Source organism: Rutilus rutilus (genome assembly GCF_951802725.1).
Source record: "Rutilus rutilus genome assembly, chromosome: 19".
In the NCBI taxonomy this organism is placed as follows: domain Eukaryota; kingdom Metazoa; phylum Chordata; class Actinopteri; order Cypriniformes; family Leuciscidae; genus Rutilus; species Rutilus rutilus.
This window is the reverse complement of record NC_140232.1, coordinates 23,097,478-23,116,683: the sequence shown is the minus strand read 5'-3', so window position 1 is coordinate 23,116,683 and position 19,206 is coordinate 23,097,478. Positions and strand designations below refer to the sequence as shown.

The 19,206-nt window shown below is 36.9% G+C and overlaps 1 protein-coding gene across 3 annotated transcripts; it reads left to right on the top strand.

Moving 5' to 3' along the window:
• The first annotated feature begins 324 nt into the window (after nt 1–324).
• On the top strand, nt 325–14,969 carry uckl1a (uridine-cytidine kinase 1-like 1a). 3 transcript variants are annotated; one of them, XM_084389440.1, is made up of 15 exons: nt 325–450; nt 3,558–3,742; nt 5,066–5,172; nt 6,884–7,054; nt 7,171–7,242; nt 7,603–7,792; nt 7,882–7,943; nt 8,412–8,428; nt 8,645–8,743; nt 8,963–9,056; nt 11,865–11,927; nt 12,018–12,140; nt 13,507–13,614; nt 13,786–13,942; nt 14,714–14,969. In XM_084389440.1, exons 1-15 carry the CDS (start codon nt 401–403, stop codon nt 14,803–14,805), a joined length of 1,590 nt encoding a protein of 529 aa, XP_084245566.1. In that variant the 5' UTR covers nt 325–400; the 3' UTR covers nt 14,806–14,969. The 3 variants fall into 3 exon arrangements, with proteins under 3 accessions (XP_084245566.1, XP_084245565.1, XP_084245564.1); XM_084389438.1 differs by lacking the exon at nt 325–450 and adding an exon at nt 1,690–2,072; XM_084389439.1 differs by lacking the exons at nt 325–450; nt 8,412–8,428 and adding an exon at nt 1,676–2,072 and having other exon boundaries at nt 7,882–7,947; nt 8,645–8,750.
• Nucleotides 14,970–19,206: the final 4,237 nt, after the last annotated feature.

Here is a 19,206-nt window from a genome sequence, read left to right as displayed (position 1 = left end):
GCGCGAGCATTTAAAGTGACAGACATGGACGTGCTTAGAATAAACAGAACGAAATCATCCGCTTGTGTGGACGCTTATATTAATGGTTTTCTTTATGGTTATCGTTCTTGGTGTGAACCGGCCTGAGGCCTGATGAAATGTGTAGTATATAAAAAAATTGTTTTATTATTATTTTCTATTTTTAAACCAGACATTTAGGACACATTTTAGTTAAAACAATTAAAATCATAAACGCCATTACTTGTATTTGGGACTTAAAAGGCACTGAATTGTAAGAAATAATGACCCTCACTATTCACAGAGCGTGCCGAAACTACATTTCCCACAATGCGTTTCGCGAGGCATTAACAGCTGACAGTCCAGTCCAGCTTCATGGCGAGTCGGATCTGAGTGGAGAATAATGTTGTGTGAGATGGAGTGCAGGAGGAAAAACTCAAGCCGGTCGAACAGGTATCACAGCACATCTGTATGCGAAACATCCGTTATTCTAAAAACATATAGGCATATACGAAATTATAATGGAAAGCGTCAGTGCGTTTTTTTGACGCAGGTGTACCTCTTCCCTACGTTGCTAGACGCGTTGCTATTGACCTACATTGAGCCAATTAATAATTGTTTATTTTTGGCATTGTATTGAACGGTTATTCATCATACAGCGGAATACAACTTTTCTTTGCTCAGATGATGAAATAAAATTAATCATCATAAGAACCTAAATCAGCATTGCGTTAGTTAAGCCACTTCTTCCCTCCTGTCCCAGTTTCAGCAAGCTTCTGCTGCGCGCTAATGACGCGATATTATTATAATGAACTATAGACTGAGGTCTCCCTCCTAACACTACATGTGTTCCCATTAGCGCACCATGGAGAGATCACATCCTAACAGATCAACAACCGAGATTTGACCTTTGAGATGTCGTTTAAATACACTTATTATTATTATTATTATTATTATTATATTGCTGTACGTATAATTCTTTACAATAGCCCGTTTTAGTTGACCCTACAGTTCTTTTCTATATAATATGTAGGCCTATTATTATTGTTATATTTCACTTTTATAAGTTCAGGTGTCTAACAAAAATAGGCTATACTCTTATTTTGCAGGATTTTTTTTTTTTTTTTTTTTTTTTTACCAAACATTTTGATATTTGTGTTTTTTGGGTCATTTTTCAGACAGAAAATTTGATTTTCATCAATTCCAACTGCAATTCTGCTGTTTGTTTGTCAACCCCAGTTTGGGAACCCCTGCAATATGACATAGAAAGACATTTCTGATCTCTCCCTTTCTTATATTTTTTTCTCTTGAGAAAAATAAGTCAGTAAACTCACATGTCTCCTTTAGAATTTAAGTGAAAATACTAGAGGAGACTAGAAAAAAATCAATGGGATTTCAAATTCTTCTAAGAACAAATTATTTAACTTTGCTTTTCATTAGGTTTTAGCTCTACATTTTATATTATTGTTTCTTTATAACTTTATTTCACCTAAGGGATTGCAGGAGAAACATCTGAGACAAAATTGACAACCAACTGAGAACTCTCAGCAGTAAAGCTGTTCTTTGGTCTCTCTCTCTCTCTCTCTCTCTCTCTCTCTCTCTCTCTCTCTCTCTCTCTCTCTATCACCAGGTTCTATTAATACTTTCCATCCACATCACCTGTAGAACTGATCCTCTTATTCAATCAAGCCCACACACTGAGAGAGCCAGTATCCAGACACAAAGAAAAGTTGTTTTTCTATCCATTAAAAGGTTTCTTGAAGACATTAGTGGTCAGCTGACGTTCAAACTTAAAGGGTTCTGTGCTAAAACAGAGGCAGATTTAGCAGGCGTGTGTTTTTGCTAGTGCATTAGGAACGGTATGATTTCCACCCTCTCCGTGACCCAGGCTTTGTGCTTCATCTGTGATTATTAGCTGGTTTATCTGTGTTGGGCTGTTTGAGCTTCGATAAAAATGTGACCTTTATTGCTCATATTGAAGACAGCCGTCAGGCTTTCTCAGCTGATATGAGCACGCTGCCCGGATACACAGGGGCCAGAATATCAGGCTGCTGGGCTCTCCGTACAGATGGAGGGTAAGTTATTAAATGCACTGTTAAGTATTTAAAAGGTTAATTAAACGCTAAGTTTTGGGCACTCGCTTGGATATAATCTGAACCAATGTGCAAGAGTAAATCATTGTTAAGAGTGCTGAAGCTGCTGTTTTCTCAAACCTTTTCACTGAAAACATTTGATTATTTTATCTTGTTTATAGTTATAGTTTATAGTTTATAGGGTGAAATTTCAGACCCAATATAATTTTTTCCCCCAAAATGTTATATCTTTTGGCTATTACTTTACCATTTATAATTTCAGCACTACCTTTCCATTTTGCTCTGTGTTGTTTGGCTGTTTCGAATGTGACTAATGGCCTGATTTAGTCACTCACTCATGGTGATACAAATATAAAAATACATTTTATAAATTAGTTCACATAGATTTTATATGACTGAAAGCTTGTTTGTTTCAGTTAATCATCAATCGTGTGACATATTGAACAACAAGATAGTTTATACATTCATTCACACATACACCTACCAGTGTTATTTTTATATTATTTACAGTGCGTGCATAATTATTAGGCAAGTCGATATTCTGATCATATTTTTTTTCCTCAAGCACTTTTACCAGTTTCAAACCACATAAATCCTTATAATTAATTCTGTATAGTCATGGAAAAATGGCCCAAAAAAGAAATTGAACTCGCACTGAAAAGTCAACAATTATTAAATCCCTGTGAGAAGGATGCAACACCAAAGAAATTGCAAAATTAAGGCATGGACAAGAACATTTGGACCATTGGACAGGAACATTTCCCATTTTCCTTTAAGTTTTTCATCTAATATTTATATTTTATTTTATTTCAGCTTCATTTCAGTTAACAGAAAAGATTTGTAATGGTTTTAGTTTTAGTTAACAATAATAACAATGATGCCCACACACTCACTCCAAGTTTGCTTTTTAAGGCATTAGAGATGAATTGCTTTTGTCATTTACATCCTATAGAAATCAACCAAGTTATAAAATATGTCTTTATTAAATAATAAACATCTTGATTTTAGGCAAAAAATAACACTGAAGAATTACTTGGTTTCTTACATGTCAGATTTTGTTAAAAGCAACAACTTTTATTTAGTTATGTGGTACATGCTTTACTGTTGAGGGGACAGAATTAAAAAATATATATTTATTTTGTATAAACAATTTTTGTAGACTCAAGGTTGTAGTTTATGTGTCACTAGGAGCAGCAAAAAGAATAGTAGCCTACTAACTGGTGTCAAAAAGGTTTCCCAAACAATCTTCCTGTATCCCATTGGTTGGATATAGAGATTGCCCCGCCCCAACCTCACCCCATTGGTTGAGCTGCTGTTGCTGTGTTGGTTGGTCAGACAGAGCAATGGAACCACAGAGAAACAGTGTTCACATTTTTTTGAGAAATAAATCGATAAATGTCTTACTGTATAGTTGTTTCTGCATGTTGAATGTATTTTATGATAGAATAATTCTCTTTTTTGGTCTAGTGGGAGTGGTGAAGATTCTCTGGACAGGCTCCTCCCCACGGTCAGCACCTCTCGCAGGAAGAGCAGCACTCTGGGTAAAACAGAACCTCCACTGCTTCGCACCGGCACTCGTACCATCTACACAGCCGGCAGACCGCCCTGGTACAACGAACATGGAGCCCAGTTTAAAGAGGCCTTTGTCATTGGTACGAGTAGATGGAAACAAGAGTGAACAGAAACTTGATTTCCTTATGATCATTTAACCCTCAGACGGTCCTCGGTCATTTCTGACCGAAATATTTTCTGTTTTGAATTTCTAAAAATCACAGCTTCATCGGAATGTTATGAAACATTTTTTTTATGGCATTGGGTATGTGAATAAAAAAAAAATTGGGGTCATGATCCGAGCATGCTAAGTGGTCGTAAAAAAAATAGTCACACTACAGGCCTTCGGTCAAAAATGACCGACCCATAGGAAATGAATGGGAAATTTACCATTTTTTTTATAATTCTCCGAATTTTTGTGTGTACAATCTACAAATCGGCCACAATCCTAAAAAAGAGTACACAGCTGTAAAGGGGTGACACTCTACAACATCAAGAGTGCAAAAAAGACACACCCACCCACACATACAAACACACTTTTATACACATACACACCAATAATTTTGATTACAAAAAATCTGTTTTGAATTTAAAAAAATCACAGCTTCATCGGAATATTATGAAACTTGGTGACTTTTATGGCATTAGGTATGTGAACACACAAAAAAAATTGAGGTCATGATCCGAGCATGCTAAGTAGTTGTAAAAAAAATAGTCACACTTGTGGTCTTCGGTCAAAAATGACCCCCATAGAAAATTAATGGGAAATTGAAAAAAAAAAATATATATTAAAAATATTTTACATAAAGTGTTATAATTGAATGAATTGCATTTTTTGTTACAAATTCTGTAAAAAAAAAAAAAAGTAAATGTGTCCATAAACAGCTGGGGAATTCACATGCCTCTCCATAGAGAGCTGTACATGCCATCTAGTGGTTACACCATGGTTCTACGCTTTCTCTCCATACTCTCACCAGATGGTGCTAATCTGCTTAAAACATTTTTTTTTTTTTGAAGGCCTAGACTCTATATTAAACTAAAATACTGCATTAAAAAAAAACATTAAAAAAGAACATATATATAATTTTTTTTTTTATATAATGGCAAAAATAGACCATAAATATTGCATAAATATGAATAAATTCAATAAAATTCTCTCAAAATACAAAATTAAAAAGAATAAATATTATAGAACAAAAATAAATTGCATTGGTTTTACTGGGATGGAGGAAGTTTCATTTTTAGGTGTCCGGTCACTTCTGACCGAGAAGGCCCAGGGTGTGACTCCGAAAGGAAGACCTTCTGAGGGTTAAATAGAGATAGCCTTCCAATATTGGCTCAGCTTGTTCCTTATTAGCTTTTCTTGAAGATTTGAACTTAAATACTAAATCTGAACGTATAAATAAGTAATAATGTTGTTACAGGTCTGTGTGGAGGCAGTGCCTCTGGAAAAACTACTGTAGCCAATAAAATCATTGAAGCTCTGGACGTTCCTTGGGTTGTTTTACTATCTATGGACTCATTTTATAAGGTGAGGTGTTTGTGTTTATGAGAAAGAAGTTTGGTCATCTGTGTGTGTTTGTTTGAGTGTGAGATCTGAATGAGCGATTGGTCCACCATGTAAAGTTAATCTGGTAAGTCAAGTGCTTCTGAAAGTCTCTGTAATCCCTCTCCTTCCTCCTTTATCTCTGTGTGAATCCATTTGTACTGCAGTCTAATGACTGACACTCTAGTCTAAACAGTTCAGCCAGTTACATTTGATTTGCACATATATGAAATCAAAATGGCCACTGTGGAAATTTGTTTGCTCATTGTTCAGCAAGGCTGTATGTATCCACTTCTTTTTAATGAAGTTTGCCCAAAAATTAAAATTCTGTCATAATTTACTCAAGATTATCTAAAAGAACTGTCTCTTTATTCTTTCCCCACCAATGATGGAAACTTCCCCCATTTATGAGACAACTCAGGAAATTACATATCTTCTGAAAGAGAACTGAATCTCCTGATCAAAAGACTTGTGAAGAAGCAGAAACAAGCGATAGCATATGTAAGCGATTATCAACATTAAACAGCATATCAATCAAAACTGCCTAATGTTAGATGAAATGTTGAGCGAAGACAGGCTATAGGACTGTGCAAGCTTTGGGGAGCGTTGATGGACTCGATGTACTCTATCTATGTTTTGATCACTGAGCAAATAGTCTTTAGATTTTTTTTTTTTTCGTGTTTTTCTCAGCTTTTTGCTCAAAATGTTGCATTTTTTAATGAAACTTAGCCACATTCAACTGCTGATTAAAAAAGGAATGCATTCAAAATATTCTCTTTTTTCTCTCTCTGTTCTTCTGGCTCTGTTCTTTCTCTGGATATATTGCATATTCACATGAAACACATGAAACATGAAAATTTTGTGAATAAAAAAAAAATGCTAGCAGTGGCTGGCAACTTAAAAAAAAAAAAATGCTGGCAGGGAAAGAGTTAAAGGGATAGTTCACCCAAAAATGAAAATGCTGTCCTCATTTACTCACCCTCATGTTGTTCCAAACCTGTATGACTTTCTTTCTTCTGCTGAACACAAAAGAAGATATTTTGAAGAAAGTCGGTAACCAAACGACTGATGGACCCCATTGACTTCCATAGTAGGAAAAAAAAATACTATGGAAGTCAGTGGGGACCAGCAACTGTTTAATTACCAACCTTCTTTAAAATATCTTCTTTTGTGTTCAGCAGAAGAAAGGAAATCATACAGGTTTGGAACAACATGAGGGTGAGTAAATGATGACAGCATTTTCATTTTTGGGTGAACTATCCCTTTAAGAGTCAGTTGTTCGGGAATCGGACTTCATTGGCCACACTGTATGTTTTTGAGTCACCAAAAAGAACCTAATAATTTTTGCTTTATTGAATAAAATATATTGACTTTGTTCAGGAATTAGGCTACACTGGTCACGCTGTATGTTTTTTTTTTATTCATTTTTGTGTTCCTTATGGAAAAAAAAACAACAATAAGGGTTTGACATGAATGACAGAATTTTCATATTTGGGCAAACTAATCTAAACGTTTTTTTAATTTTATGTAACCCTTAACATACTACCAACAGCCGGCCCAGATGCCATGGTTGATGTAATTAAAATATGAATATGTTAAAGCACATATGGCGATAGGTCAGGATTGTGATCTTTCCTGTGTCCGTGGCGCCCCCACCAGTGATCAAACATGCAACCTTTATGTTACCCATCTGCAGGTCCTGTCTCGAGAGGAACAAGCTCTAGCAGCCAAGAACGACTATAACTTTGACCATCCGGGAGCTTTCGACTTTGAGCTGCTTGAGAGCACACTGCGGAAACTTAAACAGGGGAAAAGTGTAAAAATCCCAGTGTATGACTTCACTACACATGGACGCCAGAAAGACTGGGTGAGTGTGTGTGTGTGTGTGGCAGATGTTTCACATATTTTCCAGATGCCAAGGATATAGACACAGCAAAAGATTTCCATTGTTTGATGGTGTTTACTTTTTCATCCCTCTTCCAGAAAAACGTCTATGGTGCCAGCGTCATTATCTTTGAAGGCATCTTGTCCTTTGCAGACAAAGAGCTCTTGCAGGTATTGTGAAATGTTTCAGTTTCTGAATGTTTAAATGCTGATAAAATTCAAAGTAAAGTAAGTGATAACAATGTTTTCGTGATGAAGTAAGGAAGATGATGAGGGACCATTATCACAGATCCATCTTAAATAGCCATGACATTTGAACTTTTGTCTTTTGTGGCTTTTAGTATATTCCTAAAAGCTTACAATTTTTTTACATTTTGCATGTATAAGCCTTTCAAATGTAGGCCTACAGGGAATATTGATTACTAAATATATGATGACTCAATCTTGCTCTGAGTGAAAATATCTCTTTCATTATATCCTACAACTGAAAACTTAACATATCTTCAGGCATCTTATGTTTTTTTTTTGCAGCTGATGGACATGAAGATTTTTGTAGATACAGATTCGGATATTCGGCTGGTACGGCGGCTGAGGAGGGACATCACAGAGAGAGGACGTGACATTGAGGGAGTGATTAAACAATACAATAAGTTTGTAAAACCAGCCTTTGAGCAGTACATAGAACCCACCATGCGACTTGCAGACATTGTAGTGCCACGTGGTGAGTTCAATATTTATTTCCTGCAGTGTATAATTGCAGTCATCATTGCCTTTTGAATACAGTTATTCACTTTTCTCCTGCAAACACAGGTGGGGGTAACATGGTGGCCATTGACCTGATCGTTCAGCATGTTCACAGCCAGCTAGAAGAGGTGAGTGAAAAGGGGCATTATGGGAAAATGTGTCCTGTGAAGTAATCTTATCCATTGTTCCAGCCAAAGAGGGTAGTCTGCCCTAGACAAGGCACGTTAAACGAAAAAGAAAAACAAAACACTTTTTAACAACTTAGTAAAACTGACATGTTTTAGTGTAGCTGTGCAGGTTTTTTTTTCCAATATCATCTCAAAATCTGAGGTGGCATTTTCCATGTTAAAAGGACTTGAAGCTTATTCAGCTTCCTTCACATGTCCACACACTACACGCAGAAACAGCGCCCTCTGTCCGTGAATAGAAGTTCTGCAACTTCTGTTTTTTGGATTTTATATATAAAGTTAGGGACAATGAAGTAAACAGTTATCAAAGAAGTACTTGTCTCAAACTCTCAGCCTGCTAACTCTTTCTCTTTCACTGTTTTTCACTGATCTTTCATCTCTGTTCTGTTGCATGCATTCTCTCGGCAGCGTGAGATTAGTGTCAGGTAGAGAAGCTGTTTAATCATGCTTTTTACTCTTTTATATACATGGACTATAGTCCGTGTGTGTGTATGAACATGCAAACGACCCACAATAGCTCCTTTAGTGTTGCAATCATTGTTAGAAATGTTATGTTGAGGTGTACAAATGGCATCTTTTTATCTGTGAAAGTGCCGATCTGCTTCATATCTCTTCTCTTTCATATGCACACGCACACACAGGGCGCTCCTGGCCACGGCCCACCAGTCCCAGCCTCTCCCTCAGACTCTCAGCGTGTTGGAAAGCACGCCACAGGTCCGAGGTCTCCACACCATCATCAGGTGAGTGGTGAGTGTCATATGAATCACATCAAAAGATTAGCCTACTTTAAGAAGTTGATGCTTGTCGTTGAAATGTGTTTTTGAAATCCATTCATCTGTTGCAGGTGCCATTCAGAATTCCTCACATGTGTGAATCAGGATAATGACTCACTGGCCTGCATCACCCTTTTCTCTGCGTCTTTTATGCACACCTCCTCAATTTTTCTGTTTGTTTTTTAGGAACAAAGACACCAGCCGTGACGAGTTCATCTTCTACTCAAAGAGACTGATGCGGCTGCTGATTGAACACGCGCTCTCTTTCTTACCCTCCAAGGTGTGTGGGTGTTTTTCTGTGTGTATGTGTTATTGTTGTGCGATCAAAGCTGAATCTACTGTGATTTAAAATATACCTAGTGCTCAATTAAAAATGTGAATTACATGACCTGTTACATGACAGATAATTCATCAAATTAATTGCTTATAACCACACATATGTCAGTAAAATGTATATTAATATGCCAATTGAATTTGAATTGAATTTGAATCTTCAACTGAACTAACTTTATTGATGTATGCAAAACAAACAAGGAATTTGTCACCTGTATGAATTATCCCACACATATATGCAATGTATTGTGATATGTAATAATATTGTACTAGAGTTAATTAAAAAAAAATTAATATCAATTAGTCACACATATATCAATAAAAAATATGAATTAAATGATAAGCCAGTTAATCAATCAAATGAATCACAATTAATCACACATGTCAATAACATTTTATGATTTGCCAGTTAATTAATCAAGTTAATCGCCAGTAATCACACATATACATCAATAAAACTTTTGATTGAATTAATGACATTATATGCCAGCTAATTAATCAGCAAGACTAATCGTATTATTTTTCATTATTTTTAGTTAATCCCAATTAATTTAGTCCCAATTATACTTTTTCTTTACGATTTGTACTTTATTGATTTTCTCATTTGCAAACAAGAAATTATATAAACCCGCATGTATTTTAAACAAACAAACAAAAAATCTGATATATGCATAAACAACACAGTTAACCAATAAATGGTAACAATATAATAGTAACAACATAAATAATAAATAAATAAATAAATAATAATTAGAACAGTTTGAAAAAAAAAAAAGAGAGAGAAAGGGGTGTTGCCAACATAATAAGTTCCCACTATAATCTAAATCATATTTACCATGACCGTTATTTTTTTATTTTCGTACTGCCACATGTTGCTACTACTGTAGGTTACAGAAATGCAAAAATTTCCCCCATTTATCAAAATATTCATCAATCCTCCCGTGCACACTATAGGAGAGTTTTTCAAAGGCTGCGACCTGCCCTAAATCTGAAAGCCACTCAAAAATCGGAGGCCTTCCGGAAGATTTCCAGTTCTCTGTATCCACTGTGATTAAGTTTTTTTTAACATGACTTAAAGGCCTAGGGTCACCAAGAATGTATAAACTAGGACAGAAATCATACTGAGTCTGTGATATCTTTAAAATATAGTCATGTATCTCTCTCCAGAAATACTGGACTACTGAGCATTGCCATAAGACATGAAATAGGTTGCCTTCCTCTCTCTGGCATCGCCAACATTCAGGATTATCCTTAAAACCTGCTATAAACAACCTTCTGGGTGTCCAGTAGAATCTGTGTAAAATTTTTACTTGTATGAGACGTGTTCTAATATCTCTAGACATCAATTTTAAATTACCAGTGATCCTCCCCCATTCCTCATCTTCAAATGAGCATCCCAAGTCTTTTTCCCAATTTATCTTAACCGCAGAGCTAATATTTTGGCCCATCTGACTAATAAGTAAGGAATAATATTTAGATGCCTCGTGACCAGTGCCCACAATATTCCGGATCATCTTGAGAATGTTTTTGCCCCTGGGAACATAAGAGGGGGAGGCAAAAATACTTTGGAGCATATGTCTCATCTGAAGATATCTCCAGAATTGATCATTAGACAAGATGAATTTTTGTTTAAGTCTTCCAAAAGACATCAATGCATCATCCTCAAAAAGATCTTCCAGAACATTGATATTTTTATCTACCCATTCCTTCCAAAACACAGGTGTTCCACCTATTAACAACTTTGGATTGGCCCAAATAGCAGACGAAGGGCTTAGAAAGGGGTCAACCCCTAAAATACAAGATGTTTTCTTCCAGACTGTTTGTAGATGGGAAATGATTGGATGATTGCGCACTGATAGTGGTAGTTTTGTTATCAGCAAGGACTCAAATGGTAAATGTGGACAAACAGATTTTTCCCAGGTGCTCAAACCAAATGCAAAATGATACAAAGATATCTTGGGGAGACCTAGTCCTCCCCTCTCAACTGGTAGCTGCAATTTCTCTAGCCGCATTCGAGGCTTCTTCCCATTCCACAACAACTGTTGCATATCCTATCTATCAAATATACTGAAATATTTTGAATGGACACAGATGGGCAGTGAGCTTAAAACATAATTAATTTTAGGTATGGAGTTCATCTTTAGTACATTCACCTTGCCCCAAAGGGAAAGAAAAAGTGGTGCCCATCTCGCTGTGTCACCTGAAATTTTTTCTACAAGGGGGTCAAGATTGACTTTAGCAATATCCTTCAACTGATGGGGGAAAGTAATTCCTAAATATAGAATGCCCTTGTCAGGCCATTTAAATGCACAGGTCTGAAACAAAGACTTTGGACAATAAGCAGTCAGGGGTAAACCAATTGACCCTGTACCCAGAAATCTTTGAGAAATTATTTATCATACTAAGTAGTGCTGGAAGTGAATTAGCTGGGTCCGTGACAAAAAGCAATATATCATCTGCATAGAGCATAATTTTCTGAGTTGAGCCCCCCACAACTACCCCAGGGAAGCTGGCATTTCCTCGTATTGCCACAGCTACCAATAATACTTTTTTAAATAAATAAAAACCTATAAATATATGGTTTATCAATAATATTAATGTTATCTATGACATTAACCACCTTAATATAAATATTTTGCTTATGTTTCTCTTTTGCTGACCTGTTGTCACCCCTCTTAATGAATGCAGAGCAAAAAAAAAAATCTTCTCAGCTGTACAATGTGTGTCATCACAAAAATATCTGTCCTTTTTACAGGCCTGTACCATCCAAACACCACAAGGTCAAGAGTATCAGGGGCGCAGATTTAGTGGGAAAGGGGTAAATTTGTGTGTCTGACATGTTCATTTTCAGTATTTCGATTGGATTCATCTTGGTTTTTGTAGCAGCACATGTCTTCCTGTTTTCTAGATCACAGGTGTGTCCATTCTTCGGGCAGGTGAGACCATGGAGCCTGCACTGAGAGCCGTGTGGAAAGACGTCCGTATTGGCAAGATTCTGATCCAGACTAATCTGGATTCAGGAGAACCAGAGGTAACACAGGACAATAACAGTTTTTCAACAGAATTTAAAATAATAAAAAAATGCTGCTGCTTCTGCTTTTAGAAAGTAAAGGAAACAGATCTGCAGTTATGGGCAGCTTTTCTCTGTGATAATAGCATATTGGCAAACGATCTTGTGCTTGCACTCTGGAGAGCATCAAAGGTTTCTATTTACAACATGAGCATTGAGCAATTTAGCCAATCACAAACATATCTGTTGATTTCTTGAACGCAATGGCCAATCAGAGGTGTTTAAGTTAGCACTGAACAAAAACTCTGGTGAGTGGATTCTGAGTTCTGCACGCTCTCAAATCCTCTCTTTATTACAAACAATTATGTAAATAAGAGATTCATTGTGCAGTCAGCTTCATTGATTATAACGGAACTTTGTGAGATCGCAATGAACTAAGATGAGTGACAGCTTTTCAGTGGCTAAAAAGGGAGCCCTCTTTCCGTGCTTTCTGCCATACCAAATCCCGGAAACAGTATGCTTGCTTTTTTCCGTTTAATAATAAAAGAGTTTATGAGGAGCATTTATGCTGCGATGTGTAGGTTGTGCGGCGACACTCTAATCTATTTCATGTAAATCTATTTGGTGCATCTCCTTAGCCGTACCTAGGAGTTGGTTCACCCTTCTTCTATGGCGAGCTGGCGTCAATCGCATGAGCTCTGGCGCTAAACACAGAGAACTGAGTTATCAATTTTGCTGCTATAGCTTCTGATAGAAATGAAAAATGAATAAAGAGATGTGTAAATGACTAGGTGAATAGCAGAGAACAGTATGTATTTGTGTGTCAGTGTATGTGCACGATATTGGGTCGCTAGTAGCCTATGTGATGTGGTTGAATAATGTATGTATGTATGTATGATTTGAGAATAGGGGAGAGCATATACACTGGTCAAATTCAGGCTGACGTCTCATATTTTTTTTAACGTTTAAAGATTATCGTGCCCGTAAGGTACTCTGCTTGGCTTGTAATGCTTCTCACATGATACGAGCCACAACCATAAGAGCATCGACGATTGACATGAAAAAATTATCACCTGGGAGCTCATACGACAACAATAATCATACCGTCTACGCCCGGCTTTAGTCTGACTATATATATTAAACATGCCTTTTTTTTCTGGACACAGATTATGCCATTTCACCATGCTTTTTGGTTTATATTTGTGGCCTTTTCTCTGTTATTTTCTCGGCTCTCCACAAACCCTGTTTGTCCATTTTGCCTGTTGGTCTCTGTCTCCGTGGTAACAGAGATCTCCTGACTCCTCAGTTTCATTCTTTTTGGTGGCTGTGGTTCCCTCTTTCTCACTTCGTTTCCGTGGTAACTATGACTCCCTCCCCTTCCATTTAGCTGCACTACCTGCGACTGCCCAGAGACATCAGTGAGGACCATGTGATTTTGATGGATAGCACCGTTTCTACTGGAGCGGCAGCCATGATGGCAGTGAGGGTGTTGCTGGTATGTTGCTTGTAGACCTCATTCCTTCCGAAATGTACAAACAAAAAGTGCAAACTCTGCACGGCAGTATAATTTAGACACGTTTACACAAAGTAAAGTAATTAGGGGCCAGAACTCATTGTTAGAATGTTTTCATTTGTTGAATGTGAGTGTGTGTATGTGTATATACAGGACCATGATGTCCAGGAAGACAAGATTGTGTTGGTGTCTCTGCTGATGGCGGAGTTGGGAGTTTCCTCAGTGGCTTACGCCTTCCCTCGTGTCAAAATCATCACCACTGCTGTGGACAAGAGCCTAGATGACCTTCTTCATCTCATCCCAGGGATAGGTGAGTGTTCCTGACAGATACACTACCGTTCAAAAGTTTTGGGTCAGTACGATTTTTTTTTTTAAATAAATACTTTTATTCAGCAAGGATGCAATTGATCAAAAGTGGCAGTAAATACATTTATAAATTATAAAAAGAAAGTTCTCTATTTCAAATAAACACTTCTTTTTTTTTTATACTTTCTATTCATCAAAGAATCCTGAAAAAAAATGCATCACAGTTTCTACAAAATTATTAAGCAGCACAACTATTTTCAACATAGATAAAAAATAAGAAATGTTTCTTTAGCAGCAAATCATCATATCAGAATTCAGAAATTCAGCTTTAACATCTCAGGAATAAATTATATTTCATAATATATTAAAACAGAATACGGTTATTTTTAATTGTACAAATATTTTACAATATCACTGTTTTTACTGGCAATGAAAAATACTTCTAAAGCCTTTATTAATATTAATGTTAATTTCAGCATTTACTAATACATTATAAATTATTTAATGGACCTGAGCTAACATGAACCAACAATGAACAGTTAATTATTTATTAACTGATGTTAACAAAGACTAATAAATACAGTAACAAATGTATTGTTCATTGTTAGTTATTGTTAATGCATTAACTAATGTTAATTAATGGGACCTTATTGTAATGTTACCAAAAATTCTGACGAACCCCAAATCTTTGAATGGTAGTGTATAAGTATAAGAAGAAGAAAAAAACTACACTCTGTACTAAAATCTTGTGGGTGTGTTTTCGCTGTCCTTAAAGGGGACTTTGGTGACCGTTACTTTGGGACAGATGGGTCTTCCTCGTGGATTGATGAACAGCAAGAACCACATAGCTGCTCTTCAGAGGTTTGACATTTTGTTGTGACGAGTGAGCATCAACACTTACTGTAATTTCATAAAGCCAGCCAGGAACAAAAATAGTTTTGCCTTGCACACTTATGAGGCACAGTATTTTGTAGCACTTTATTTTAAAAACTGTATGTTCATGTATTTTATCAATAAACAAACACATATGTTAGATTTGATCTTATTCTAGCTCCTCAAACACTGTCACAAAAGTTCAGAATGGTCACTTTTATACATTTCTAAGCATTAGTTTGTACATGTGTGTAAATGTACAAATATAAGAATGGCTGGACACTTGGCTGTTACATGTTTTCAAGCACTTGTTCATGTTTCAGTCCTTTACACGCATTATATATTTTCCTCAAATCTTCTATTTTACAATTGCTAGAGAAATTTCATCATTCTTCAGACAGCTCAGAGGGAGTTTTCTGGGAGCAAGTAAGAGCTGTCTCTCCAAATTGTATTTATTGTACATGTGTATCTGCATCCTTAACACCAGGGGGCAGTACTTCACTCCTCCTGTCTCATTGTTCTTTTGCAGGTTTAATAAGGGCATTGAAACCCCAACGATAAAACTAAAATGCATTTAGGAAAAATATGTTGTTCACTCAAGAATTTAGAGACAATCAAACCAAACTGTTATTACAATCTTAATAAAAGACCAGAAGAAGACACTGACCTAGCCATGACCCTAGCAGCTAAACAGAATAGTGACAAGATTAAGCTCAAGGTGTTTTTGTTGTGGAACTATAAGCCTTGAGAGTAAATAACAGCACACTTAACTCAGCTCAAGAACCTGTTAAAGGTAGGGTTGGCAATTTCAGAGCGAATAGCAGGCTAGCTTTGAAAGCATTAAATCCCACCATACCATCAGAGCGCTCCTCCAAAACACATGAACACGCAGGTCACACACAGCCAGAGCAGATTCAGCAAAGTGTCATAAGAAATGGCATTAAATTACCCCATTTCTCAAAGGGTTCATTTCAGCGTTGATAATGTTGACATAGAAACGCAAAAAAGTCAGAGTAGAATGTCATGACTTGCCGTCTCTTAAAGCTGCATTCAGTAACTTCGGGATTTCTTCGCTGTATTCTCGCTTTTTGCTCGCAGGTTTCTCTCTGAGCTCCCCCACAGCTTCGGAATAGATATTTGACAACACTGTTGTAAAAACTCGTTGGCTATTCTCAGACACCAGAGGCTAGCAGATCAACGACATCAAAGCAGATGGGATATTCTTTAAAACGTCTTCTTCATTCGGGTTCGAACAGCGTGAGGGAGCGCAATAATGACGGCATTTTAGCAGATTTCTTTTGGCCGTAAAGCAATTGTTTACATCGCGAGACCTGATATCACGCGAGACTTCCTGACGGCCGCCGCCCCAAAGTTGCAAGTGCGTATTTTCCGCTCACGGGCACCAGGGGGGTGCGAAACGACCACCATTCAACCCGAAATAAGTAATATAACCATTCCAATGACTCCGAAGCTGTTCAGTTAAGGTAAAAAAAGTTACTTAGTTCACCTTTAATTACGGTAGTTATAGGGTGAACGCAGCATAACCTTGTTGTTTTGGTTCAAATGTACTGTAGGTTGAGGTACTGTAGGTTGAGGTAACAAATGGTTCAGAAGGAACTGTAAATGGTAGCTGCTGTTTGTTCCAGCGCTCGGTGACTGTGTCTGCTAGCCTCATTATGGATGTCTGTGCAAGCAGTGTGCGGAGGTATGCAAATACAGCATCCTATTATTGCATTAGGACCGAATGCAATGATTGGACGAACATTTTTTGGTCCTGAGACTTCCACAGATGTACATTCTTTTTATAAGTAGACCACTTCTATTATTGATTGCTATCAGGATGTGAAGAGAGTTTCAACCGATATAACAAAAGGTGTTTATGAAAAACATTGCCTAATAGCTCTGGGTGAAGGGGTCTTCATTGAGAGGAACCGAACAAGAGCTCTATTGAGATGGAATAATTAACAGTCAAGTACAAGTAGGGTATAGAAATAAGACCATAAGAGAGAACTTGAAGATGAATTTGTAGCTAGGAAAAATCCATAGAAGGTTTTAAAAGATATATGTGACATCTGTTTCAGCAAAATGGAGGAAACTTGCATTAACAAGTCTTTTCTAAGATCAGACTTTTAACGAATTAGGTAACTGGAAACAAAGGGCATCTATCTAAAGAATCCAGGACCAGCAGATATATTTGGCCAAAATTAACCAGACATCATCAATCTCTTCAGAACTTCACAAATATGACCTATTTGACTCGATGGGAGCTACTTTTTTTTTTTTTTAAGGCCAGAATCTGACCATCTGCATTTAGGGCAAAAAATCAGCAACAGGGTAACCTGACAAATGTCTCAAAATAAAACATCTAAACACTGGCTGCAGCCGAAATGGCATATTTCCTTATTATATAGTAGGCAAAAAGCAGTATGTGACAAAATATCTGAATTCCAAAAATCTGAATTCACAGCACTCATAAATAGAAGGCAAAAAGTCCCAGTATGACCTACTACTTCCGGCGAGATTCTGAAGTGTGTATACAATGGACACTTTACAATCAATCCCATGAGGCCACGGGAGAGGATTTGTGATGGGCAGTGAAGCGACGTAACTGACGCTGGTAGGTCACATAATAATGACATCATAGAGAGTGTAGTATGTCCATTCATACTACTCACATTCATACTATATAGAACATACATACAAAATAAGTAGAGAGTATGCGATTTCGGACGCAGCCCATGTCTCGAGGTGTTGAATTAATTGGTGTTGTGGCTGCATACAACCTCCGGTGTGCATACATTTTCAATAATTCAACAGCACTTCTTCAATTATTCCTTACACACACACACACACACGTTTAAATATCTAGCATAATATGAATGAAAATGCTCTTTTCTCATTAACATTTAGAAATTTCACAAAAATGGCAGTGCAATGAGAAAAGAACCTAAAGTACCATTCCCTCAAAAATATTTAATACAATGCGGAATAATTCAATGGAGGTGGATGCATATCAAAGGCACTGTACAGTGCTGACATACATTGTATAGAAAGCTAGATGACAGAGACTGTGTTGTAGCCACACCTTTTGCTCCAACATGCAACAATATTTTCAGGGCTTCTGAGCCAGGCTTTTTACCAGTGTTGCTGTACTCTAAAATGTGGGTGACATCTTGACTTAGCAGAGCTCCTCATACATGCTGGATTTGCCTAGACAACAAACTGGTCTGTGACTGCAGCCTCAAGGTTAACCTGTTACTATGGAAACAAGTCAGCCAATAAAAAAACAGCAGACGGTTGCTATGTTGACTGCACCCTTTTTGTTTTAAGGATGACCTATTTTTTTTTTTTTCCAGAGCAAGTCAGATGCAAGCTTGTGACACACAAACACGCGCAGGGACACAGTAAGAGAGGTAGGGAAACAGGTTACACTTTTACAAACACAAGTTCATATGGTCTAGTAGAGGATTTGATTGAAATAAAAGAGAGAAAAATCCCTGTGACCTCCTCCATCTGTTTTTAATGTAATCTTACTGTGAAATGCGATGAGATTTAGTCTCAATGGAGGGGAATTCTTAAATACCATACCATGACAGTGAGGCAGTTGTCATAGGAACAGCATGTACCATAGTGAAAGGCTGATGTGACTGCAGCTTCAATGGCTAATTAGGGTTAACAAAGAACTCTAATGCAATTCCTCATCTACCTGAGTGTATAAACTAATCAAAGCCAGTTTAATCAGAGCTTAATCGCATCCAGATTTAGAATGAGAAATGTCCTCTGGAATATTTGCTGAACCCTTTAGCATTGATGCCTGATGCCTACATCACAGAATGCAAATCTAACACAGGCGCACATCTGGTTCTTTTGTAAGTCAGTAAGTTGGAGGAGCAAGACTTTTGCTTATTTACATCTTCAATGTTTTTGTTGCAATGTTGCTGTTAAAACCCCTAGTTCTTTTTAAATGACTAAACCCAACTTAAATCTGTTTATTTATACTCCGAACAAGCAAAAAGCATGAAATCTGTTTTTTTTTTTGTTAATGCATCTATATAAGAACAGTCATATGCGATTTCATATTTTACATCATGTTCCTCAACTTCGCAGGTCCATCTCTTCCTTAACTTTGGTTCTTGCAAATAAATATTGTGTATTCCACCCTTTCCCATGTTTTATTACATTGTCCATTGTTTGTGACTCCACCAATGTGGAGCTATGTGTGTGCTAGTCGGTGTGCAAATAACTATAGTTTGTGATACAAATGTCTACCTGTGTCTCAGCTCTTACTTCTACTGTCTCTTTGAAGAATGAATGACTTATTGGGAGAAAACACTATGTAAATGCTCTATGCTTTGTGTTTTTTTGAAGTGCTACTTTATTTAAAAAAGTATAAAC

What these genes read in the sequence shown, in the direction of transcription:
- uckl1a (XM_084389438.1), top strand. Translation starts at nt 2,005, where the DNA reads ATGAGCACGCTGCCCGGATACACAGGGGCCAGAATATCAGGCTGCTGG. An exon ending in GGTCTCCACACCATCATCAG is followed by an intron (nt 8,744 to 8,962) that starts GTGAGTGGTGAG and finishes TTTGTTTTTTAG; the next exon opens with GAACAAAGACACCAGCCGTG. An exon ending in TGGCAGTGAGGGTGTTGCTG is followed by an intron (nt 13,615 to 13,785) that starts GTATGTTGCTTG and finishes GTGTATATACAG; the next exon opens with GACCATGATGTCCAGGAAGA.